The sequence below is a fragment of the Oncorhynchus clarkii genome, chromosome 24 (assembly GCF_045791955.1).
Source record: "Oncorhynchus clarkii lewisi isolate Uvic-CL-2024 chromosome 24, UVic_Ocla_1.0, whole genome shotgun sequence".
NCBI lineage: Eukaryota > Metazoa > Chordata > Actinopteri > Salmoniformes > Salmonidae > Oncorhynchus > Oncorhynchus clarkii.
In genome coordinates this window covers 12126325-12153496 of record NC_092170.1, presented here as the reverse complement: position 1 = coordinate 12153496, position 27172 = coordinate 12126325, and the positions used below count along the sequence as shown (strand labels likewise).

Here is a 27172-nt window from a genome sequence, read left to right as displayed (position 1 = left end):
CACACAAGTGTAAAGGAATGAATAAGAATATGTACATAACAATAGATGCATGAGCAATGGCCGAACGGCATAGGCAAGATGCAGTATATGGTATAGAGTACAGTATATACATATGAGTAATGTAGGGTATGTAATAGACGTCGACCGATTAAATCGGAATGGCCGATTTCAAGTTTTCATAACAATCGGATATCATTTAATTTTTAACACCTTTATTTAACTAGGCAAGTCCGTTAAGAACACATTCTTATTTTCAATGATGGCCTAGGAACGGTGGGTTAACTGCCTTGTTCAGGGGCAGAACGATAGATTTCTTTACCTTGTCAGCTCGGGGATTCAATCTTGCAACCTTACAGTTAACTAGTCCAACGATCTAACCACCTGCCTTACATTGCACTCCACGAGGAGCCTGCCTGTTACACGAATGTAGTAAGAAGCTAAGGTAAGTTGCTAGCTAGCATTAAACTTATCTTATAAAAAACAATCAATCATAATCACTAGTTAACTACACATGGTTGATGATATTACTAGTTTATCTAGCGTGTCCTGCGTTGCATATAATCGATGCGGTGCGCATTCGCGAAAAAGGACCGTCGTTGATCCAACGTGTACCTATCCATAAATATCAATGCCTTTCTTAAAATCAATACACAAGTATATATTTTTAAACCTGCATATTTAGTTAATATTGCCTGCTAACATGAATTTCTTTTAACTAGGTAAATTGCGTCACTTCTCTTGCAACAGAGTCAGGGTATATGCAGCAGTTTGGGATGCCTGGCTCGTTGAACTGTGTGAAGACTATTTCATCCTAACAAAGACAGCCAACTTCGCCAAACGGGGGATGATTTAACAAAAGCACATTTGCGAGAAAAAAAAAGCACAATCATTGCACGACTGTACCTAACCATAAACATCAATGTACCTAACCATAAACATCAATGCCTTTCTTAAAATCAATACACAGAAGTATATATTTTTAAACCTGCATATATAGCTAAAAGAAATCCAGGTTAGCAGGCAATATTAACCAGGTAAAATTGTGTCACTACTCTTGCGTTCATTACACGCAGAGTCAGTGTATATGCAACAGTTTGGGCCGCCTGGCTCGTTGCAAACTAATTTGCCAGAATTTTACGTAATTATGACATGACATTGAAGGTTGTGCAATGTAACAGGAATATTTAGACTTATGGCCACCCGTTAGATAAAATACGGAACGGTTCCGTATTTCACTGAAAGAATAAACGTCTTGTTTTCGAGATGATAGTTTCCGGAGTCGACCATATTAATGACCTAAGGCTCGTATTTCTGTGTGTTATTATGCTATAATTAAGTCTATGATTTGATAGAGCAGTCTGACTGAGCGATGGTAGGCACTAGCAGGCTCATAAGCATTCATTCAAACAGCCCTTTTGTGCGTTTTGCCAGCAGCTGTTTCAACTCCCGAGATTAGGCTGGTGTAACCGATGTGAAATGGCTAGCTAGTTAGCAGGATGCGCGCTAATAGCGTTTCAAACGTCACTCGCTCTGAGACTTGGAGTAGTTGTTCCCCTTGCTCTGCAAGGGCAGCGGCTTTTGTGGAGCGATGGGTAACGCTGCTTCAAGGCTGTTGTCGATGTGTTCCTGGTTCGAGCCCAGGTAGGAGCAAGGAGGGGGACGGAAGCTATACTGTTACACTGGCAATACTAAAGTGCATATAAGAACATCCAATAGTCAAAGGTATATGAAATACAAATGGTATAGAGAGAAATAGTCCTATAATAACTACAACCTAAAACTTCTTACCAGGGAATATTGAAGACTCATATTAAAAGTAACCACCAGCTTTCATGTGTTCTCATGTTCTGAGCAAGGTTGAATTTTACCCCTTTTTCTCCCCAATTTCTTGGTATCCAATTGTTTTAGTAGCTACTATCTTCCCGTACGGACTCGGGAGAGACGAAGATTGAAAGTCAAGCGTCCTCCGATACACAAGCTAACACAGCGCCATCCAACCCGGAAGCCAGCCGCACCAATGTGCCGGAGGAAACACTGTGCACCTGGCAACCTTGATTAGCGCGCACTGCGTCCAGCCCGCCACAGGAGTCGCTGGTGCGCAATGAGACAAGGATTTCCCTACCTGCCAACCCCTCCCTAACCCGGAAGACGCTAGGCCAATTGTGCTTCGCCCCACGGACCTCCCGGTCGCGGCCGGTTACGACAGAGCCTGGGCGCAAACCCAGAGTCTCTGGTGGCACAGCTGGCGCTGCAGTACAGCGCCCTTAACCACTGCGCCACCCGGGAGGCCTTCACTTTTACTTTCTTCTCCAACACTTTGATTTTGCATTATTTAAACCAAATTGAACATGATTCATTATTTACTTGAGGCTAAATTTATTTTATTGATGTATTATATTAAGTTAAAATAAGTGTTCATCTAGTATTGTTGTAATTGTCATTATTACAAATAAAAAAACATTTTATTTGATATCGGCCCGATTAATCGGTATCGGCCTTTTTTGGGGTCCTCCAATAATCGGTATCGGCGTCGAAAAATCATTGGTCGACCTCTAGTATGTAACCATTATATAAAGTGGCATTGTTTAAAGTGGCTAGTGATACATTACATCCAATTTTTTATTATTAAAGTGGCTGGAGTTGAGTCAGTGTGTTGGCAGCAGCCACTCAATGTTAGTGATGACTGTTTAACAGTCTGATGGACTTGAGATAGAAGCTGTTTTTCAGTCTCTCGGTCCCAGCTTTGATGTACCTGTACTGACCTCACCTTCTGGTTGATAGCGGGGTGAACAGGCAGTGGCTCAGTATGTGGAATATAAGGCAAATGTCTCCTCACCTGACTTGCAGCTTGGTCTTCAGCTCACTCTCTCTCACACCCTGCGTGTGGAGGCTCTCCACCAGGTCATCGAGTTCCCGTGGAGCATCACACACAAACCTTCAACACAAGCGTGGTGTAAACATATAATATACCATAGCACAAATATAATCTGATCTCTGGTGTAAGTATCGTTTTAACATTGTTACATTGAACGACTAATCTGTATGGTTATCAAGTCAACCAATGATCTTCTGTCAGTGAGTTTCTCACCAGAGGTTCTGTCCCTGGTTGGGAGTGGTGGTCTCGATGCAGACGGCGGCTAGCACCCCCTGGTGGGCTCCCTCGCTCAGAGCACCATCTAGACTGCCACCGTCCTCCTCAACATCTGCAGGACCAGAAACAGAACAGGGTCGTGTTCAGTAGGCACAAAGGCAAAGAAAGTTAGGGACTCTCTGAACTTGACCAATAAGAATAGCTTATTTTTGTTTTTCCTGTTGCACTAGATTTTTCTACGGTGTGACCTAATGAATACGACCCAGGTTTAACGCTGCAACTAATACAACTAATAATATTAAGAATATCAAGAATATTATAGGTTTCACAGAAGTAGTGATTATTATATTATTCTCTTAATTCTTATTTATTTCTTGACATGTTCAAATAACTAACATATTTTTCCTAAGTTGCCCAACAGAAACTACAGGGTCATGAGTAATTTAGCAAAGAATGGTACTGTTATAAGCGTTTTCACTTAAATCCTCATATCAGTCGCCCTGTTTACCCTAGAGACTAAACTTTGTATGTAGGCGTCTTTTAAATGCTGAACAAATTTGCCTCAAGGGCCCATAAGGTCACTCAGGTTGATTTTCCTCCATTTTGGACATTTTGAAAAAAATTAACTCAAACTCAGTACGTAGGCCTCTTAACTTCAGGGTTCATACACATTTTTGAGATATGGAATATCATGACTTTAAGTTTTTAAAAAAGTATGTGTCATGTGGTATTGACACAGAGGCTGCTCTCTGATCCCATGTAGCATCTCCTGTCATTGTGCAAGGCACTTAACCAAGGTTAACAGGCTGACTAGCATCTATTGATTTGTCATGTCCCATACATTGGATGCCCAAATCAACTGGAAGTATTTTAAAAAACAAGTTGAAGCCACATAATCCAAAAGAAAAGCTACAGCTAATCTTTTTAACCCCCTCAAAGTAGAATACCAGTTAGACAACTGTATAAAACACATGTGGTCAACCCTCAGTCTGGAGAGCTACTAGTTCTGCAGGCTTTTGATCAAGCTCTGCTCAAACAGAGGGGTACTGGAATAACAGCCTACACATCCACTAGCTGTCATGTATAATATTGCAACCAAATACATTATGCCTTTTGAAATAATTCACTAATTTAATACATCAAAGATCAAATGCTATGGTAGGCTACAAATCTTTTTATTCAGCTGAAGCAGGCCCACAAATTCAGTAAAATGTACCTTTTAGTGTAGTCATTTTGATCTTAGCTACCTTAGAAGTGTTTACTTTGAAGGCAGACTAGCATCTATTGATTTGTCATGTCCCATACATCGGATGCCAAAATCAACTGAAAGTATTTACAAAACAAGTTGAAGCCACATAATCCAAAAGAAAAGCCACAGCTAATCTTTTTAACCTCCTAATACTAACTAATCCCAACTAATACAATGGCAAAGTGAATCGTGTGTTGTAAAAAATAATGGTTTAAATTAATCAACTTTAAAATGGCCTTATTCGCAAGTTTGTGGACTTTTTTTTGGAACATGACAAAAACATACATGCTAACTACAGCTAAACAGTTAACTACAGGGTACAATATACGTTTTTAACTGGCTACCTAGTCTGTTCTCTATCATATTTTACAGGCTATATATAGGCCTAACTGCTGCTGCAATGTCCGACAGTATCTCTTTGCGAGCAACAGAGAAGTTGATGGAAAACCTTTTTTTAAATTCCATTAACTCCAGTATTTTCACGACGTACGAACCCTGTAACTTAGTTTGAGAAAAACGAAGGGATTGGTTAAGACAGCGATTTCCAAACTAGGGATCACCCGATATAAAAATGGGGTCGCGTGAGATTTTTCCAGATTGAGAGAGGAACTTTGGTGACTTTCTATGAAAATAAAATGTGTCTCCTTGCTTACGTAACAGACATATTTGGGAAACTGAAGGAACTGAAAACAAGCATGCAGGTGTTTAGGTTCCTGACTCAAAGAGAATACCCTGCCGTCTCATTTTGATCATTAATGCCACGTTCAAAACTCGGAAATCTCCAACTTCAGTGTGTTCAAGACAGCTGGGAACATGTATAAAAAAAATATTTAAAAAATAAGAGCTCAGACTAGGAAAATTTGTTTTGAACAGTTACAACTCAGAATCTCAGGCCTCTTTCGAGAACTCAAGACTTTCTGACCTGAAGATCACCGAAGTCATGATTTGACCATAAAAACCTATGGCACACTTTGCCAGCTCATGTCTGTGTGAAGCTGGATTTAGTGCTCTTGTCTGCATTAAAACCAAACATGGATCCAGGTTGGATGTGAGAGCAGAGATGAGGTCGACTTTGACTTAGGTTAAGAGATGGCTGAGTTATTAATAAATAAGGAAAGCAGATTTTACGTGTCCATTCAAATCCACTCCACGATGGCCTATCGAAACTAAGTTTGGCACTGAGATCTTAAGAAATAAGGAAACTATTAACAATTCACCTTTTGATGTAACGCTAATGCTCCAAATAATCATTAAAAAAAAACTCAGGGACTAAGTCAGATTTACTCAAATTTTGGTCTTTTGACTCATCACAATAGTCTAAAGAGTTTAAGAAAATAAAGTTGATGTATTCAAAGATTGCCACACTATACCAGTAGATGCAAATTAGCACATATGCTAAAAATACTACCAAAGACTTTTTCTCATGATCAAAAGAACCAAATTACATGTAGGCCCATGGTACAAGTCTTAACGTAGTTTGAGAAAAACTACAGAAATGGTCAAGAGTTATTTGATGTGTCCATTTAAAACCAGTGTAAATCCACTCAACATTGGACCATCAACTTGTCATCGCTATCGTGGATGTCCTTAAGATAAACCACACTGAATTTCATATTGTCATCTAAAACAAGGAAACTATTGCAACTCATTCTTTGCATATGTAACGCTAATGCTCAAAATCTGCAAGCATCTTCTCCTCATGACCCATTCGTCAGATTCACTCCAGATTTTGTATTTAGACTCATGATTCCACATAACAATAGTTTCTACATGATCGAGTGCTTGTTTTGTTATTCAACTGATCTTGTGTGTCCTTTCTGTCATGTGCACACAGCTATATTTATCAATTATATTTATTTACTCTTCTGGGACATGAGGCACTAAACATAGCTAGTGAAGAGCATAAGGTGTACTAGTACTAAGGTGTGCAGACTCTCAGCTGTGATGACAGTGTACGAACTTACCATTAGTCTCCTCTTTGGTAGCCTCCTCGTCCTCAGGCTCGGCTGTAGCCTCTTCCAGGGGGAGGGTGTAACTGTAGTCAATGCTGTCGTGCACCCAGCCCTTCTCTATGTACAGGCCAGGCACAACATCAGAAAACAGCCAGTACCTAACACACAGACAAAGAGTTGGCGGGTCAATACCGATGGTAATATAAACCAACAGTGACCTGAATCAACTGTATGTGGTAAAACGGTTTACATAGTTGTCGATTCCTAATATATCCAATGTCTTGGGACCGTTGAGGATGCATGCACTAAACCAGAGCACTATGTGCATGTATCAAGAGTCGACTGTAAATAAAACACCTAAACATATTGTGAACCTTTGAACTGTGCGTGCTGACCTGTTATGGTTTCGATCAGTTCCCAGTGGGATTCTCCTCAGCACCAGTTTGGCTTTGGCGATGCCGTCCTGGAAGGCCCTCTCCGCTGCAGCCTTTTGCTTGCGGACACGCTCCTCCTCCGCCTCTTTCTCCATACGCTCTGAGGGGAGACAAAACAGAATTTGAGCCGGCACTCATTCATAACAGAGCATTGCCATTGCATAAATCACCTAAGCAACTATGGACTCAACCATAGCCATCTTATCCTTTCTAATTGTCCCCCACAATGAAAATCGGGGTGAGGACTGTGGATCTGTCTCCGTCTGTTAATAAGTTAGTCACACGAGACTTCAGACCGCATTGGCCCCATTAACGAAACTTGTGTGATAGATGAGTCTTACCATAGAGATGTGGCATTTACAAAATGGCCAGATAATGGCGCTGTAACAGATTGAAAATGCAAACTTTGAAAGGTCAAGCCCCTCACCGTTTTATCTACAATCATGACATTTGAAACATAGGTCCCTCTCCTCACAAGGAACATATTTGCCTCAGACTCATAAGGTCAGACATGGACTTTACACCATTTTCCCCATCTTTTTTTCTTTCATAAATTCAAAAAGAGTTCCGTGACTCTTCTGTCACTGAATGACCAATCTGCATGAAACTTGCTGTGGCATCTATGGACAATGCCACGTCAAGCAATATTTTCCAGACTAGTACCTAAAAACATGGCCGCTATTGACCAATAAACTTTCATGTGTGCGTGGTCTGGCACTAATGCATATAAATCCGTCATTTGGTACACATGTTGAAAACACCCAAGAAACAACATATGCAAGAACAATCATATCGACCACACGGTGGCGCTATAACGGACACGTTTCTATTTCTTGATCGGTTTGACTCAGTGATGAAATTTGGCACACATGCTCTGGGACAGGAGTCTAGCTTACCCACAAACTCAAAACACCACTGGCCGAATTTTGACAAAACTTGAGTGAATGATGTGTCTTGCCATAGAGACCTGGCATTTTCAAAATTACACTGATTGGCTCAAAGGGACGCTGCATCATTCGTGGGGACGACATGTTTACTGTTGCCTAATGATAGGGAGTGTTTCCTCACCAGGAAAAGGAAAACTGGCCCAGTCTAATGATCTACATGTCCAGCTGTCCTTACCCTTGTTCTGTCTGTCATGCTCCTCCTTTTCCTTCTTGGCCTGGATGGACATCAGCCTCCTACTCTTAACCGTACTGATCATGTCTTCCGGCTCCGCGGCCACCGGCTCTGCTTTCACCTTCACCTCTTTCTTGGTGCTACCCTCTTTCTTCTTATCCACCTTGGTGGTGGCTGACGGCGTGTCGCCACTGGCAGCCTCCTCGCCTTTGACATCAGCTTGTTCCTTGCGCCGTTGCTTCTCAGCCCGCTTGCGGTCGTTGACCTCCTTGAGCGAGGCCAGCCTATCTTTCCACAGCTCGGCCGAGCGCTGCTGCATGGAGTCCACGTGGTCCTCCACCGAGTAGGTCATGAGGATGCGGTGAGACAGTGCCACCAGCAGGCTGGCCTTCTCCGTTGACGTCAACTCGAACACCTCCACCGCCTCCAGCCGCTCAAGGAACTCACTGCTTACCACCTGGTCGAAGCCCCCTAGGGGGCCCCAATCATCCCCCCCGGAGCCCGAGTCATCGCCGTGGGCGTCACACGGCCGCAGGCACAGGCGCACCAGCTCAGAGACAGAGTGGAGGGTGAGGGGGATCTCCGACAGGGGCATGTCCAGCTCGCTGTAGCCCTCAGCCAGCTCGTCCTGCAGCAGGGTCTGCAGCAGCACCACCAGCACACGGTTCAGGTAGAGGAAACCTGCCTTCTCCCCGGCCAGAGCCTCCATCAGGGCCACTGCCGTCACCGGGTACTGGTCATCGGGCATTAGCAGGCCCGCGTAGCAGTTGAGGAAGTCCGCCACCATGGCCACATCTCCGAACAGGGAATTGGGCAGGCCCTCTGGCATGTCGACCAGCTTGAAGACAGGTAGTGCCTTGCCGCCCTCGATCTCCAGGTCCTCATAGCGGCGCTGCTGCTCACGGCGCACCTGCAGCTCCTTCTCCCGCCGCTCCTTAGTCTTCTCCCGGAGCTTCTCCTTGATCTCCTCACGCCTCTTCCTCATCACGTCCCGCTTCTCCTCCTCGCTCATGGCCGCCCATTTCTTCTTGTGCTCCAGCAACTCCCAGCGCTTCAGGACAAGATCGCAGAGCTCCTCAGGAAGCCGGCCCCGGTCCTCAGGCGAGAGGGCCTTGGCCGCCTTGGATATGAGACAGGACATGGCGTTTCTCTTGTCCTCCTTGCCCTTGTGCTCCTTGTAGTAGCGCAGCAGATGCAGGGCCATGGGGTGCAGGGACTTGCCAAGCTTGGGGGTCCCTGGGCCGGTGCTCCGGGCTCTCTTCTTGGGGCTTCCAGCGGAATGAGGGCTCTTGGCCAAGTCCAACAGAGTCATTTGCTTCATCTTGGGCTTCTTGGCGCCTCCACCCTTTTCATCCTTTTTGAATGATGCCTTCTGGCCGCTCTTGCCGGGGGTCTTTTTGCCAGTAGCAGATTTCTTGTCTCCAGGTTTTTTGCTGGATTTGGGGGAGGAGAGTACAGAAGCCCCACCCTCTCTTTTCTTGGGGGTTCCGGAGTTCTTTACCTTTAGAGGCGAGCCATTCATTTTCATCTACAAAATAAATGGATGCTTTATTGATTCAATCCATTGCAAGACTAAATATGCTAATTCAATTGAACATCTAACAAATCCTCTGATTCTTTAGAAAACCACTAAGCCAGCTAAAAATATATGCAAATGAGATTACATCAGCATGTATAAAATTTGAGAAACCTGCATGTGGCCCCAGATTGTAGGGCTCAGGGGCATGCCGAGAGAATCATTTTTCTTCTCGTTCCCCGAATTCCCTCCTCCCGGGTTGTTCAAGGTCTTCAGCTTCTTACTGGGTTTGCCCTCTGAGCTCAGGCTCTTGCGCTTGGCTGAGACTGGATTCTCTGTGAAAAACTAGAAGGCAAACAAAACTATTAGTCACATTCTTAAAAACAAATGTTATATAAAAAACACACTGCCTTCAGAAAATATTCATACCCCTTGACTTAAGTTGCATGGACTCTGAAATAATAGTGATGAACATTTGTTAAATGACTACCTCATCTCTGTACCCCACACACACAATCTGTAAGGTCCCTCAGTCGAGCAGTACATTTCAAACAGATTCAACCACAAAGACCAGGGAGGGCACCTATTGGTAGATGGGTAAAAAACAAAGCAGACATCGAATATCCCTTTGATCATGATGAAGTCATTACACTTTTTCATGGTGTATCAATACATATCACTACGAAGATAAAGGCATCCTTCCCAACTCAGTTGTCGAAGAGGAAGGAAACAGGTCATGGATTTCTCTAGGAGGCCAATCAATGGAGAAAACTGAGGATAGATCAACATTGTAGTTGCTGCAAAATACTAACGTAATTGACAGAGTGAAAAGGAAGCCTGTGCAAAATAAAAAATATATTCCAAAACATGTATCCTGTTTGCAACAAGGCACTGAAGTAATACTGCAAAAAAATTGACAAAGCAATTAACTTTTTGTCCTGAATACAAAGTACTGGATTTGCCCCAAACATATTACTGAGTAAGCCTCTCCATATTTGCAAGCATAGCAGCGGCTACATCATGTTATGGGTGTGCTTGTAATCTTTACGGACTGGGGAGATATTCAGGATAAAAATAAATAAAAAGATAGATTGGAGTTAACCACAGGCAAAATCTTAAGAGGTTCAGTCTGCTTTCCACCAGACACTGGGAGATTAATTCGCCTTTCATTAGGACAATAACCTAAAACACAAGGCCAAATCTACACTGGTACTGCTCACCAAGAAGACAGGGAATGTTCCTGAGTTGACAATTTCGTTGATTTAAATCTACTTGAAAATCTATGGCAAGACCTGAATATTGTTGTCTAGTAATGATCAACAACCAATTTGACAGAGCTTGAAGAATTTATACAGTGCCTTGCGAAAGTATTCGTCCCCCTTGAACTTTGCGACCTTTTGCCACATTTCAGGCTTCAAACATAAAGATATAAAACTGTATTTTTTTGTGAAGAATCAACAAGAAGTGGGACACAATCATGAAGTGGAACGACATTTATTGGATATTTCAAACTTTTTTAACAAATCAAAAACTGAAAAATTGGGCGTGCAAAATTATTCAGCCCCCTTAAGTTAATACTTTGTAGCGCCACCTTTTGCTGCGATTACAGCTGTAAGTCGCTTGGGGTATGTCTCTATCAGTTTTGGACATCGAGAGACTGAAATTTTTTCCCATTCCTCCTTGCAAAACAGCTCGAGCTCAGCGAGGTTGGATGGAGAGCATTTGTGAACAGCAGTTTTCAGTTCTTTCCACAGATTCTCGATTGGATTCAGGTCTGGACTTTGACTTGGCCATTCTAACACCTGGATATGTTTATTTTTGAACCATTCCATTGTAGATTTTGCTTTATGTTTTGGATCATTGTCTTGTTGGAAGACAAATCTCCGTCCCAGTCTCAGGTCTTTTGCAGACTCCATCAGGTTTTCTTCCAGAATGGTCCTGTATTTGGCTCCATCCATCTTCCCATCAATTTGAACCATCTTCCCTGTCCCTGCTGAAGAAAAGCAGGCCCAAACCATGATGCTGCCACCACCATGTTTGACAGTGGAGATGGTGTGTTCAGGGTGATGAGCTGTGTTGCTTTTACGCCAAACATAACGTTTTGCATTGTTGCCAAAAAGTTCAATTTTGGTTTCATCTGACCAGAGCAACTTCTTCCACATGTTTGGTGTGTCTCCCAGGTGGCTAGTGGCAAACTTTAACCGACACTTTTTATGGATATCTTTAAGAAATGGCTTTCTTCTTGCCACTCTTCCATAAAGGCCAGATTTGTGCAATATACGACTGATTGTTGTCCTATGGACAGAGTCTCCCACCTCAGCTGTAGATCTCTGCAGTTCATCCAGAGTGATCATGGGCCTCTTGGCTGCATCTCTGATCAGTCTTCTCCTTGTATGAGCTGAAAGTTTAGAGGGACGGCCAGGTCTTGGTAGATTTGCAGTGGTCTGACACTCCTTCCATTTCAATATTATCGCTTGCACAGTGCTCCTTAGGATGTTTAAAGTTTGGGAAATCTTTTTGTATCCAAATCCGGCTTTAAACTTCTTCACAACAGTATCTCGGACCTGCCTGGTGTGTTCCTTGTTCTTCATGATGCTCTCTGTGCTTTTAACGGACCTCTGAGACTATCACAGTGCAGGTGCATTTATACAGAGACTTGATTACACACAGGTGGATTGTATTTATCATCATTAGTCATTTAGGTCAACATTGGATCATTCAGAGATCCTCACGGAACTTCTGGAGAGAGTTTGCTGCACTGAAAGTAAAGGGGCTGAATAATTTTGCACGCCCAATTTTTCAGTTTTTGATTTGTTAAAAAAGTTTGAAATATCCAATAAATGTCATTCCACTTCATGATTGTGTCCCACTTGTTGTTGATTCTTCACAAAAAAATACAGTTTTATATCTTTATGTTTGAAGCCTGAAATGTGGCAAAAGGTCGCAAAGTTCAAGGGGGCCGAATACTTTCGCAAGGCACTGTAAAATAATAAATGGGCACAATCCAGGTGTGGAAAGCTCTTAGAGACTAACCCAGAAAGACTCAACTATAGTCGCTGCCAAACGACCTTCTTCAAAGTATTGACTCAGGGGGTGTGAAAACTAATTAAAAAATTAGATATTTCTGTATTTAATTTTCAAAAAATTATCAAAAACCTCTAAAAACATGTTTTCACTGTCATTATGGGCTTTTGTATGTAGAAGGGTGAGATTTTTTTACATTTCAATTCAGGCTGTAAGAACAAAAAGTAAAATAAGTCAAGGGGTATGAATAGTTTCATTCAAAGGCAATGTATGATGCTGTTTTGTCTTACTGTTTTATTTTATCAACATGTTCATCACATAATCCATTGCTCCAAAATCAACAGGAGATTATGTGGAGGTTTTTGGACAAAAAAAACCCCATATAAATCTAGGTTTACCTTGTGTGGATCCAGGAGGAAGTCGCTGAATTTGCTGGGCAAGTTGAACTTCTTCACCAGTTCATCCTCCACCACCCAGGGGGCCGTCTCTCCCATCCCAAGCCGGAGTGCATAGTGGCGGATGAAGTAGCGCATGATCTCCTTGGTCGGAGGGCGCTCAGTCCGGAAGAGGCTGTCCACTGGGACATCACTGATGACCTGTTGGTGTAGGGTTTAAAAATGTATATAAATTATATAACAGACCCCAGTGTTATGTTCATTACAGCATGCAATGGAAAATATTTTCAATCTATTTGGTAACGGAAAACAAAAATGTGCATTTCTTATTCGACAAGTTTAGGTAGCCCCTTCCTGTTCCGATCCATTCCCCCCCCCCATTGTGTAACCAATGAACACGACCCAGTTACATAAAACATGTGCACACTTGATGGCCAGAAGTGAACCAGACATTTTAAAGCAGTGGAGAGGATGCCAACCTTGTCCTCACTGATCAGCTTCACGTCATACTTGTGTGGCAGGAACTTTGGCATCACCCATCTCTTCTTCTCCTCCTTCATAGCGGTGGGAGTTTTCCTGGGGGAGCGCCGTGCTCGGTCACCTAATGGGAAACAAGCACACATTTTTGGGAATCAGGCCTGTGTTTTTGGGAATCAGGCCTGTGTGGATTTTATGCTATTTGTACATGTACAAATGTGTCCATTTGACAATTCTCTTTAATAATGTAAAAACTGAGGTCTCTGAACTAGCACACATCTTAAAGCTCCATGTGCTGTATTTTAGGGATGTCAAAACTGATGGTTTTTGGTTTCAATTAAGACAACCAGTTGAGGTCAGTTGCTTTACTAATCAGCGACCTTAAATTCATCAATCAAGAAACAAGGGAGGAGTGAAAACCCGCAGTCACTCGGCCCTCAATGGAATGAGTTTGACACATGGTTTAAACTGACATGTTTATTATTTTTTGCATTGCATTCATATATAAAATAGTTTTCCTTTAACCTCTTAAAGCTAGGGGGCAGAATTTTCCCCTTTGGATAAATAGCGTGCCCAATTTCAACTCCCTGCTACTCATGCCAAGAATATAAGATATACATATTATTCATAGATTTGGATAGAAAACACTCTGAAGTTCCTAAAACTGTTTGAATCATGTCTGAGTATAACAGAACTTATGTAGCAGGCAAAACCCCAAGGACTAACTGTTCAGAAATATTTTGTGGTGACGTAAGCTGTTTTTTTTCTGGATCAAACGTGCTTTATAAACGGACATTTTCGATATATATGGATGGAATTAATCGAACAAAAGGACCAATTGTGATGTTTATGGGACATATTGGAGTGCCAACAAAAGAAGCTTGTCAAAGGTAATGCTTGTTTTATATTTTATTTCAGCGTTTTGTGTAGCGCCTGCTCTGCTAGCTCCTTTGTTTACTGCTGGTGCAGGCTATCAGATAATAGCTTCTTATGTTTTCGCCGAAAAGCATTTAAAAACATCTGACATGTTGGCTGGATTCACAACGAGTGTAGCTTTAATTGAGTATCTTACATGTGTGATTTAATGAAAGTTTGAATTTTTCAAATTGTATTTGAATCTGGCGCTCTGCATTTCCCCCAGCAATTGGCCAGTTGAGACGCTAGCGTCTCCCCTATCCATATTAAGTACCTTACACCACTGTAACTGCACTGCAATTAACATTTTGTTGGGAAAAAACAAAAAATGGGTCAGGGTTTTCCTTAACTTTAAGGATCCCAATTTAGTTTAAACGTTCACACACCTACTGTGGTGGATTTTGGTGTAGGTTACCCAAAATCTAATAATTGTATCTGTTAGCAAAACATGTCCCAAAGGTGCTGTACTCACTGAGGCTCTCTCTCCTGCTTTCCCTAGTCTCCCTGGGGCTCTCCTCCTCTCTGGGCAGCTGTTGTTCCTTCTTCTGGTTCTCCTGGCTTGCATTCTCCTTGTCGCTGGAAGGAGAGTCGCAGGCTCCCTCTAGCTTCTTCTCTGACGTCTCCCCCTCAGCGTTCCCCTCAAGCGGGTGTATCTTCACAACCTTAACCCGCAAACTCTTTTCCTTCCCCACCTTGATAAAAACAAAATGAATAGGTGGAGGGGGGGTAAAAAGCTATTTAATTTTCTATCAACATATTTTCCATTAACAGTATTTCTTCCACCTTCATTGACTACTATCACACCACATGAAAACAAACATTCACAGCATTCGACCAAAATAAATAAATAAATAAACTCACCAGAAAGTCACACTCCTCCTCTATGGCGTACTTGGTGAGGATCTCCACCCAGGCCTGGTCCACCAGCTTGTCCAGGGAGACCGTGTTGTGGTGGACCATCTCCAGGACGGGCTTCTCAAACCATAGTGGGTATTCCTCCTGAAGCCTGGACATAAAACACTCATGTCAAACATCTCATTTACCTAACAATCAATAGAAAATGCCAGCAATAAACAGTCTTCTTACGCTAACTGATTTGTGTTTATTGGTGCACTTTCACTCAAATCATTTTGACAGATGGCTTAGTGTGGCTACTGCTATTTCACTAATCAAGTCACCTGCAAATGCTTTCCGTAATTCATAAACATGCATGGAGCTGTCCAATCCAAGGAATACATACAAATGAACACACCCCAATGAAACAGACTGCTAGGACCACCAATGCCTATCCTATCTGTACACAACCACTTCTCCAATAGGGGGAGCCAATTCAAACCCTGGCTTCCCTGCCTGGTATAAATAGACATCTTTAAATACGGCTGCTGATCCTGACTGGCCTGCGCTGAGGGTGCCGGAGGAGCACAGCCTGGCTGTGGCACTGCTCTGAGGTCATTCGTGTACACACAAAACTCAAAGCTTAATGTCCTCCCACAGCGCTCAATGCCACAGCAGCCAATCTGGACACATATCAAATGAGAGAACCTAGACCTGGTCTATAAACAATCCCTAATCCAATCCCTTCAGATGCACACAAGTGCCTAGGGGTTGTTTCTAGACCAGGCCACACTCTTATTTTGCACCCTCCTCTTTTCATGAAATAAAATGCATTCTCCCCGTCACTGGATTCACTAGATTCCAGGATGACTCAATCCATACGTCCTGCAAATAGAAAGGAAGGAGGCGTGCGGGGAACGTCCAATAACACAGGTGTAAATCATGTGACCTTCAACTGGAGTCAGTGAGCAGTGTGTGCTACAGACGGAGCTACACTGATCTTTTTAGCCTCTGCATGTAATGATGATTTATATTTATTTTGAAACAGAGCATTTCTGTTAGCGGTCGTAATGTTGCTCAAGCTAGACTTGCTTGTTACTCACAGTTCAGTGACTTCTTGCTCCTCCTCCCAGGCCTCCTTGTGTGTGAGCTGGTTGCTGCCGGTGCTCTTGCATGTCCAGATGCGTTCGGCGTATCTCTGCAGGCGCGCCTCATACTCGCTGTAGCCATTTAATCAGGATAACATATATTCCCCTCAATCGCATAGTGTGAGTACTAGGACACAGGATAGGAACATCCACTTAGTCACTTGACTCAGTTAGCTCTACAGTATACCCAGAGAGACCCCGCATTCATAATTAATGAATCATGTTAGGAGCAATTGATCTCAAAAATTAAAAGGCCGGATGTGAGGGACGTCCCACACCAAGCATACATTCTGGATCCTTTCATAACAGAGCCAAAGCGCAGGATAATCCACAGAAACGCTGTGCTCCAGCTGAAACTAAATCTGACAAGTCTTCCTCTCTGTAGGGACTAAGCAATGTGTTAAAACACATGTTTATGTCATTCGGACATTGGCATCTAGAACTAGATGTTAAGCAGTACAAACTTTACTTATTATATTGCACTGACTCACAAAATGCAGAGCACAAACGTTTGTTTACAGGTGGCTCGTAATTTGCTGTTTATCAGATAAGGTTAGTGTACTGTACCTTTAGACTAGACAGACAAAAAGTGGGGATCTTGGCCTAGTGAGTTATGCAGCCTCAAGGAGCAATACATGTCAAACTCACGTGGGGCACCAAAATACTTCTGTATCTTTTGGTAGTAAGGCTAGGGGACCTCAAAACAATGCATTGAACTGTATTACCTGAACAATGCATTAGTATATCAATCGGGCATGCACAGGCTACACTTGATTGGAAAGCGATTCATGTCACGAACACGTTTGCCTTTTCTTACAAGTCATATCACAACCGTTGTAGTTCCAACAAGTCAAACTTACCAGTTTGATCTGTAAGTCAAATCCTTCCGATTTGATCATGAGCTAACGTTAGTGTCAGAACTGACGTGATATAATCTGCTTGTTCTTCAGTCTACACTGTAAAGTTAGCTAGCCATGCTAGTAAACGCGCCACGGAGACGGCATGACAAACTCCGAGACCGTGAGAATCACCCAAACCAGTTATGCATAGATCAGCTAGCTAGCGCAATTGTCAAATAATAGTAGTAACTTTAGTAGTACTTAACCAGACAAACCGTAACGTTAGCTAACAGTTAACTAGTTTTAAAAAGAGAGCACAACTTTGACTACGAAATAACAGTGAGTGACTGTGTTGGCATATTACGATAGGGAAAACAATCCCAAAGAAGCACAACAAATCCGACATAGCTAACGTTAGCTATTTAGCTATTATTAATATTCAGAAGCTGAACAACATTTAAAACACTGACACAAAACGCAATGTTCCGATAAGTGTGCATAATGGTTTTGCTTTGACAGTCAGCTAGCTAGCTGGCGAACTGAGTCGGCTTTGCCATAATGTGAAAGGATACTCTTTGTTCCTGAAGGCCTCCTTGGTGTGTTCGATAATGTAGACCATCTCCTCTGGGCCTGGCGGCTCGGCTAGCGGCTTAACCAGCGGGTAGGGTTTCCGGCCCAGCAGTGGTGCCATCCTGAATACGAAACGGCAGCGATGACGTCTTAAAAAATAAAACTCCTACCACAAAACTACGCAAAATAGCATGTAGTCAAGTATCCAAAAATATTCCAGGAGCATTCAACGTGTAGCATCTAGCTAGCTAACCTAGCAAGTCGGCTAAATCCTCGCAAACAATAACACAGCACTTCTTGCTAGCAGTCAAATCGCATCCTTGTTCTGTTCGCCGGTAGTTGTGACATTGTTAATCAACACAAACTTGACAAAAACAGCTGTTTAAAAATGTGCAATGATAATGGACTCTTCGGGTAGGCTATCCGGAGAAACTTCTGCTAGCTTGTCCCAAAGGAGGATGGAGAGGCGAGCTGACAGAATTCTCCAACTCGCGGCAACAGCGGAGGTTCTCGTCAGGGGGTCTGGCGCGCTCTCCACTCCGGTCTCAAAGACTAGGCCTCTTCTCACTGAGCGATTTTTTTTTTGACTCGCAGTTTCCGTCCATGAAAGTTTAAGTTGTTATAATGATAGTAAAGGGTTGTAATAACTTAATTGAAATATGCAAGAGATGAATTACTGGGTTGAAAAAAATGGCGGGAGTTTCCGCCCGGCAAAAATACTGCACAACCCCAAAACTCAGTTTCCCCAGCAGCAAATAGCGTCGTATAGATTTATCCCGCCCCTCTCTCTTTCGATTGGTCTAACAAAGAGCGATCCTATTGGCGCGTTCTAGCTATAATTTGCATATTTCCGTTAAGAAACGCCTACTCTGAAATGCGCGTGTGCAATAACTCAATTCGCCGTTGTACTACTTATAAACAACGCATTTTTTTACTACTTTTGCAAAGGGGAAATTTGACTAAACTTAGTTTACTCTATTCGTAACATATTTTAGTTTTTGGAACATAAAACTGTATTAAGATAAAACGTTCAATCAGTGAGAAAATTAGCCAAAAATCCATTTCGCTCCATGTTCTCCCATTGCCGGCGACTAGGCTTTTTCTCATCCCCATATTTGGTAGTGAGTGGAAAAGCAAACCGGATGCTTCACATTTATACATCTGGTGAAATACCTGTCTCATTGTCCAATCTGTGACTACAAACTGGCGAGCTCTATTGTTTCCAACCCCATTTCAAAATGGTGCCCTCCTCTAGAATGAAATGTGATGAAGCCCGTTTCATAGTTAGTATACTTTGATTTGCCGCTGTTGTGTCAACACATTATTTCAAATGTCAAATGACAAGTAATTTTAGACATTTGTCACTACCCGACCTTTAACTAAGGCTTATATCATGTTAGGGGCGTGGTTTAGCTACGGGGGCTGTACGAATATTAAATAATAAGGCAGTGAGTAATCTCGCTAACTCGTGTTTGGCTCTGCCCCCCCTCCTCGCTTGTTCTGCCCACTATAACTAATTTGTTCCCATTGGAAACGACCGGCTGTGGTCTGTCTTGGGTTAGTTATAAAAATCTTTGTTGTAGTCCTAAAACCCGGAAATTAGTTATCTCTGGTTCGTTCAGCCACATTTTCTAAACCCAGAAGGCCACACATTGCGAGACTTCCGGGAACGTTTGGGAAGCAGACTCGGCAGACCAGACCGGTTTAGGGTTTGAGAACTGAATGAGAGAAGTGGACAATTCTTCCTTAGTTGTTGATTTTCTTGAAATCTAAAGAAACAACCTATATGTGAGTCAATTCCTTAAGTAGCTGAACATGTTATTACTCCAACCTCCGAAAATTGACAAGCTGACACGTTTTTATTTTCGGCAAAACATTTTTGTTTGTATATAGGAGTGCAGTTTGCACATGCGCAGTTCGGAGCGAGACGACCGTTAGAACAGATTACGTATTTTTTTGCGCATACATTTAGCAAGCCAACGTCGCCAGGACATTGCCTACAAGCGTGATCAGGAATTTCTAGTGAAGAAGCATTTCTACATATCTTCATACTAAACCATCTTTGGTTCAGCCTTCATGTGGGAAAAATTTATGGTGAAAGAATAGGGTTTTGGAATTAACGCGAAAATAAGGTCTGAGGTTAACACAGGTTTAGGAGATCTTATACGTTTTGTTCTATGAGATAACAGCAGTCAGTTAACATGAACTTTATGAATTATAAAGTCTTTATGTGATTATGTGTTTTTTATTATTACATAAATTCTTCAAAGTTCACAAAAAGTTAAAGATTATCTCATGGAACAAAATGTATAAGATTTATAAGACCTTTTTTTCAGCATTTATACAAAAACCGTACAAAAACGGCATTCATTTTCCGCATAGGCTTTCTCCAACGAACCATGCCGTGGTTAGTTCATACGAAAAGACACCTTTACTATTTCTCTATAAGGTATGTGGTAAACACAGGCTTGGGAGATAATCTTCATCAGTCACTTTTTGTGTATTTTGAAGACTTTTGAAGAATTAATGTAATTTAAAAAACACGTAAAGCACATAAAGGCTTCATAATTCATAAAGCTCTTGTTAACTGACTGCTATTATCTCATAGAACAAAACGTATAAAATCTCCTAAACTAGTGTTACCCTCAGACCTTATTTTTGGGCATTTATACCAAAACCCCATTCTTTTGCCATGAATTTTTCCCATAGGGATGGCTGAATATATAGCTAATTTCCAGGTTTTAGGACTTCAAGCTGGCGAGCTCTATTGCAGCCGACTTTAAAGGCGAGTCGAGACTGACTGATCTACAAATCACCTGGCTTGCATCCTAAATAACTACTCAATATTATTTGTAGATCAGTCAGTCAGTCACAATTTACCCATGCTACATCATGGTCTTGATGCTCTTGAACACGGCCACTGTCTGTGGAGTATGCAGATGGCACTCTAGACCTTTTGAATATTTTGTTTTATCGGGATATGTCATCAAAATAATAAATATATTATACTGTAACAGCATGTGGATAGCAGCTTCTGACATGCTGTAAAATTCCATCAGCCACTGTAAATTATGTATCTACAGAGTAAGTACCATAATCAGGATTTGAATAGAGTACCACAGTATGCCATAATACTCATAAAACCTAACGGTCAAACTTAGAAATGGTTCCAATTGATTTTCAACCATTAATTTTCCCCATGGGGGATTTTAGAAACACTTCAAATAAGGGCTGTGTTTCGTGTAGGCTTACCCTGATGTGACGCTTTGATAACTGTGTAAATCTCTCTCAGACAAGGTGACTTTTATCAGAGAGGAAGAGGAAGAGAGAGGCCCAATTCAGCGGAAAATCTGTCTACGCCGTTGGTTGTTTTTTCATTGTTTTTGCCCATGGAGGTCAATAACAGAGTGTCGAATTAGCTCAACAACAAAAATAATGATTATTTGCTACGTGAGATTTATTTTATCTAATAAAAGTTTTGTAATGCTTAAGTTGTTACGAGTGTACTGATATAAGTAGGACACGTGACATCCCGGCATCTTTGAGAAAAAAACACTTTCTATTGGAGTTGTCTCGAGATGGCTATGCATATTCATGTCATGAGGCTAGTGGCATAATATTTCTCTCCATTGAATACTGGCGGCTGACGTCAACAATCCTCATCGAATATTTAAAATAATATTACAATAATAAGATGTATACACAAATCCAAAAAAAGGATAGGCGGGACCTAGACAGCCCGCCATGCCGCTTTGTGGACAACGACTCCCATTGTTAGACCGGAGACACTTGTATCTTGTCAGTATATCCATAATCTTTGATTTTATCAATATATAAACCTGTAGTTAACTAACTAGCTAACTTAGATGGTGAAGCTAGGTGTTCTGGATAATGTTTGTTTGTGAATGTGTGTGAGGGATGGGTAGCCTACTTCAAGTACTTATTGACTTGTAGCTGCCCTAGCTAGCAGTATTATTTTGGTCTGGCTTTTTGTGAGGTTTCAGAGATGGACTAATTGATTATCATTCTCTCTTGAGTCAACAGTGTGTTTAGTTTACTACAGGAATACTGTAGTCTGTTTGCTGTTACCCTCTGGACAACAGATCATTAGTATAGCTAGTAGGCATGGTTATGTAACCTTATTCAGTCCTACCTGCTATGGTGTGTTTTAAATAAATTGGTATTCACACGTCTGTTTGTTTTTTGGTAAAATTACTGTCATGTTATTGATGCCAAATTGCAAACCTTATTTGAACCTTTTCTATTCCAGAACCAATGTGTGTGCCTGAGTCTTATCACCTCTCAACTAGGTAATCTATTTCAACCTGGAACACTGTGCTCCTGCTTTGGTCTGTTTCGGTCATTGCAGGAAGTCCTGAAGAGCAGGAGTGTGTGAACGGTTTTGTCCCAGCCCAGCTCTAACACCAGACTTAAATAATCATCATAACGAATCACCTCGCGATAGGCCTTGATTTGTAATCAGGTATAAACTGGGCTGGAACAAAAGTGTATACTGTACACGCTCCTGCTATTCATATCTGGACCCGCCCACCCCTTTAAGTCATTATTCTGTACTATGGGTACAGCTGAACTTGTTGACTGATACCAAGGAGGCGGATGTTAAGAAGAAGGGAGTAGCTGCGGACCAGAAGACTGCAGCAAAGGCAGCACTGGTCCACACCTGCCCTGTCTTGTCAGATGAGTAGTATTGGTTGGTATTGTATGTGCTTTTAGGTTACTCTCTATGTGTAGACTATTGTACTGGCCTGTGTGGTACAGTCTTTCATTTTTTTAGTAGTTTGTTGCATTTTATTGCTTATAATAAAATATAAGCCACAGATTGTTAACTTCCTCCATTTTGTACTTCACCTTTATACAGTAGATGCAGACCCGAAGACATTCAAGCAGCACTTTGAGAGCAAGCATTCCAAGTCTCCAATGGTCCCAGTACTGGTTGATATGTAGGTCTAAGTGACCACACACACTGAAATGGACCTACAGCTGAGGTAAGATTCTTCCATCATTCACACACAGACATAGTGTAAACCACCAGGTTGTTAACAAAACACTGTCCTCAATGCTTAAATTATATTGTGTATGGCTCAATTTGTGGATATCCTGTGATCACTCATCGTCTTTAATGTTGTGATTCAGAGACACACGATGACCACTATCTGAATGACATTGAGGGACACGCTGAGACCCCGAGTATGACTGGACATGCCCCCCCCCACACACACACACACAGTTCCCCAACCAATAGCTGTCCCTCAACCATTCAAGACCCCTCCCACAGTCCCCCCACCCCCAAATAAAAATAAAAAATACAATTAATTCCATTCCCCACCCCTAAGAACCTCTCGATATACCAACAACCAAGAGAATGAACTAAAGAGAGAAAGGAAGAAGACAGAAGAAAACAGCAAATAACAATGCAAAAAATATATAATTAAAACAAAATAATACATTTAAAACAAAGGACATCAAGGACAACTAAAATCATAACAGCAATGCCAACTGTATATGTTTGTATGATTTTATTGGCAAATTGTTATGAAAAATAAGTATTTGGTCACCTACAAACAAGCAAGATTTCTGGCTCTCACAGACCTGTAACTTCTTCTTTAAGAGGCTCCTCTGTCCTCCACTCGTTACCTGTATTAATGGCACCTGTTTGAACTTGTTGTCAGTATAAAAGACACCTGTCCACAACCTCAAACAGTCACACTCCAAACTCCACTATGGCCAAGACCAAAGAGCTGTCAAAGGACACCAGAAACAACATTGTAAACCTGCACCAGGTTGGGAAGACTGAATCTGCAATAGGTAAGCAGCTTGGTTTGAAGAAATCAACTGTGGGAGCAATTATTAGGAAATGGAAGACATACAAGACCACTGATAATCTCCCTCGATCTGGGGCTCCACGCAAGATCTCACCCCGTGGGGTCAAAATAATCACAAGAACGGTGAGCAAAAATCCCAGAACCACACGGGGGGACCTAGTGAATGACCTGCAGAGAGCTGGGACCAAAGTAACAAAGCCTACCATCAGTAACACACTACGCCGCCAGGAACTCAAATCCTGCAGTGCCAGACGTGTCCCCCTGCTTAAGCCAGTACATGTCCAGGCCCGTCTGAAGTTTGCTAGAGAGCATTTGGATGATCCAGAAGAAGATTGGGAGAATGTCATATGGTCAGATGAAACCAAAATATAACTTTTTGGTATAAACTCAACTCGTCGTGTTTGGAGGACAAAGAATGCTGAGTTGCATCCAAAGAACACCATACCTACTGTGAAGCATGGGGGTGGAAACATCATGCTTTGGGGCTGTTTTTCTGCAAAGGGACCAGGACGACTGATCCGTGTAAAGGAAAGAATGAATGGGGCCATGTATCGTGAGATTTTGAGTGAAAACCTCCTTCCATCAGCAAGGGCATTGAAGATGAAACGTGGCTGCGTCTTTCAGCATGACAATGATCCAAAACACACCGCCCGGGCAACGAAGGAGTGGCTTCGTAAAAAGCATTTCAAGGTCCTGGAGTGGCCTAGCCAGTCTCCAGATCTCAACCCCATAGAAAATCTTTGGAGGGAGTTGAAAGTCCATGTTGCCCAGCAACAGCCCCAAAACATCACTGCTCTATGGGCCAAAATACCAGCAACAGTGTGTGAAAACCTTGTGGAGACTTACAGAAAACATTTGACCTCTGTCATTGCCAACAAAGGGTATATAACAAAGTATTGAGATAAACTTTTGTTATTGACCAAATACTTATTTTCCACCATAATTTGCAAATAGATTCATTAAAAATCCTACAATGTGATTTTTCAGGATTTTTTTTCTAATTTTGTCTGTCATAGTTGAAGTGTACCTGTGATGAAAATTACAGGCCTCTCTCATCTTTTTAAGTGGGAGAACTTGCACAATTGGTGGCTGCCTAAATACTTTTTTGCCCCACTGTACATGTAATAACTGTTCATGGGGTGCTCTGCGAGGTCTGCGAGGTCTACCAAGTTTGTAGAATTGATTAATAAATCATTTAATCTTTACTTCAAGTCGGAAGTCGGCAAGACTTAACAGAACGTCCACAAGTTAGTTCTGAATTGCTTTAATACAGATGTGCATTCTGACACCATGAATTTAAATAGATATCTCCTCATTCATTTAGTTGGCAGAAATGATAAAGGATTAAATATAGACCTCCACTGGCTGAAGGAGAAAAGGATCTGGTAAAATAAGGGTATGTTGCTAGCATCATTTAGGTAGCTAGCTAGTCTAGTATTCATGGCACATTGTAAATATCTGACTGCTACTAGGATAGTATTCTGTACAAGACCAAATGCATAAATAAGACAACAAATATTAGTTATATAAAATATCTAACAGTAAATGAAAATGTTTGGAACCATTTCCATGTTTGACCGCTAGGTTTTATGGGTATTATGATGCATCCACTGTGGGGCTCTGTTGCTTGAGTGGGCTGGGTACCCCCATAACTATCAAATATATTGACATCGTTGGGCCCCTCCAGAAAAAGAAAGAAACATGTTTTTTTTATACATAATTTCCCTTTACATTTAGTATCCCTGTCTGAAGACATATTGTATGCATTAGAATTTTGAAAACTCACCTTATTCCCATATAATCCACATTTGGCTATATTTTGAGTGAACTATTCCTTTACATTCAATTACAAGCAATTAAATATGTCCTATGATGAAAATGTGTAGTATGACAGGGAAATTGTATTATTTACAAATAATGAAAACACTACAATCGCGTTTTTAAAACAATTTATACTGAAATTAAATTATTCCTATGCAGGTATTCCCAAACCATTTATTTCTTCTTCACCTTTTCAAACAGTCCATTTAGATTTTCCAATGGGTGAGGTTTTTTTCTCGCCTGAGTTGCCTCCTTTCACTGCCAAAAATAAAATTAAACTATCTAGTGTTCAGCGAAATAACAACACAATGTCAGATACAGGTAGCCTCGTCAAATAATTAACATCCAATCACATTAACCATTACTCTCTCGCGGGAATTCCACTAACAGTCTGTATGTAGCCAAACGTAGCTGCTGCTCATTTCGTTTGCTCGAAAATTGATGGTTAAAATGGTTTTAAAAAGTAAGGCCCTCGTCCATAGAGACACATACCAGCTTTACTGGTAGTACTGCTACTACCAGCAGTACTACACCTGCACCTGTCGACGACACAAGTTGTTCTGCTTCCACGAGCACATCCAATGCTAGCATCAGAAATTTCATATTTGTTATTAGCCCAGCTAGCATGGACACTGACAGATGTGAATCTGATGCAGCTGAAGAGCTACTGCCCCCTTACCCAGGAAAGCACTGAACAACAGACAGGGACGTTGGACCCTCGAAGAGGTGTAAATATGATGAGAACTACATTGATTTGGGGTTCACTTATATTGGGAGTAGTGCCTTTCCTCAGCCACAGTGTGTTGCACATGTGCAAAGGCACTATCTCACAACTGAATGAAACCTTCACTCTTGCAAAAACAACAAAGTAACAGATACCATTAATAAGAAGGGTCTAGAAGCGTCATTGAACATCATTGTATGATTTTAGGTGTGCAAATTAACTCAAGCTTACGGACAATGTCAAATGTGATATAGCGAAGCACCTGAGTGCTTATTTGGGTGCGCAATTACGCATGTACTTTCCCGAAAAGGATGACACAAACAACTAGATTCGTTATACCTTTCATGCCCTGCCTCCAGTCCACTTACTGATATCTGAACGAGACAGCCTCATCAAAATTCCAACAAAAAAAATTTAATCAGAAACTGCTGCCAGATTTCTGGATTGGGCTGCGCTCAGAGTATCTTGCCTTGGCAAATCGCACTGTTAAGACACTGATGTCCTTTGCATCCACCTACCTATGTGAGAGTAGATTCTCAGCCAACTCTCTCCAATACAACCCAACATTGCAGTTTTGTGCATTCTTTCAAGCACACCCTTCTCATTAGCCTGTTGTGAGTTATTCTCAATTTTTAAGGAACAAATACGTTTTTTACATGTAAGATGGCTAAGTAAAGAGCTAAATTATTGATTATTATTATATTATTATTTGTGCCCTGGTCCTATAAGAGCTCTTTGTCACTTCTCACAAGCCAGGTTGTGACAAATACTCAGTCATTCTTATGTTTAATAAAATGTATTGTATAGTGTGTGTGTGGCAGGCTTACAATGATGGCAAAAAACAATATTTGATAGTGCGCTGACCCTGGTGCTAGAGGGGATATGCAGCTGACCCTGGTGCTAGAGGGGGTATGCAGCTGGAGGTTGAATGTTTGAAGGGGTACGGCTCTATAAAAAGTTTAGGAACCACTGTCCTATAGTGATGAGTTACTTACTTCCCATGGATTTTAACGTTCAATCAAGAATAATTCTAGCATCTCTATCAAGTGTCATGATTTTATTTAATGGACTGCTTAAAAAACCCACAGTGCCAAGACATGCGACGGATGGCCAGTCACGGCCCAAGCTTTCTATGTATAAATTGAGGGCCCAAGGCCATGGATTTGCAATCTGATCATTTCCATGAAAGATAAAATGCAACCAAGTCAAGTGGTCATCCTA

General features: G+C 41.7%; 1 protein-coding gene across 1 annotated transcript in view; it reads right to left on the bottom strand.

Moving 5' to 3' along the window:
* Window positions 1-18299, bottom strand: part of LOC139383142 (tyrosine-protein kinase BAZ1B-like) — a 30897-nt gene extending 12598 nt beyond the window's left edge. The window contains exons 1-12 of the mRNA XM_071127496.1: window positions 17566-18299; window positions 16110-16226; window positions 15034-15178; window positions 14645-14864; window positions 13260-13381; window positions 12784-12981; window positions 9536-9706; window positions 7849-9373; window positions 6688-6826; window positions 6305-6450; window positions 3089-3203; window positions 2837-2935 (exon numbers count right to left, since the gene is read on the bottom strand). Coding sequence (XP_070983597.1) covers window positions 2837-2935; window positions 3089-3203; window positions 6305-6450; window positions 6688-6826; window positions 7849-9373; window positions 9536-9706; window positions 12784-12981; window positions 13260-13381; window positions 14645-14864; window positions 15034-15178; window positions 16110-16226; window positions 17566-17684 — 3116 coding nt within the window. The 5' untranslated portion in view covers window positions 17685-18299. The remainder of the gene's footprint in view (window positions 1-2836; window positions 2936-3088; window positions 3204-6304; window positions 6451-6687; window positions 6827-7848; window positions 9374-9535; window positions 9707-12783; window positions 12982-13259; window positions 13382-14644; window positions 14865-15033; window positions 15179-16109; window positions 16227-17565) is intronic.
* Between the last annotated feature and the right edge of the window lie 8873 nt (window positions 18300-27172).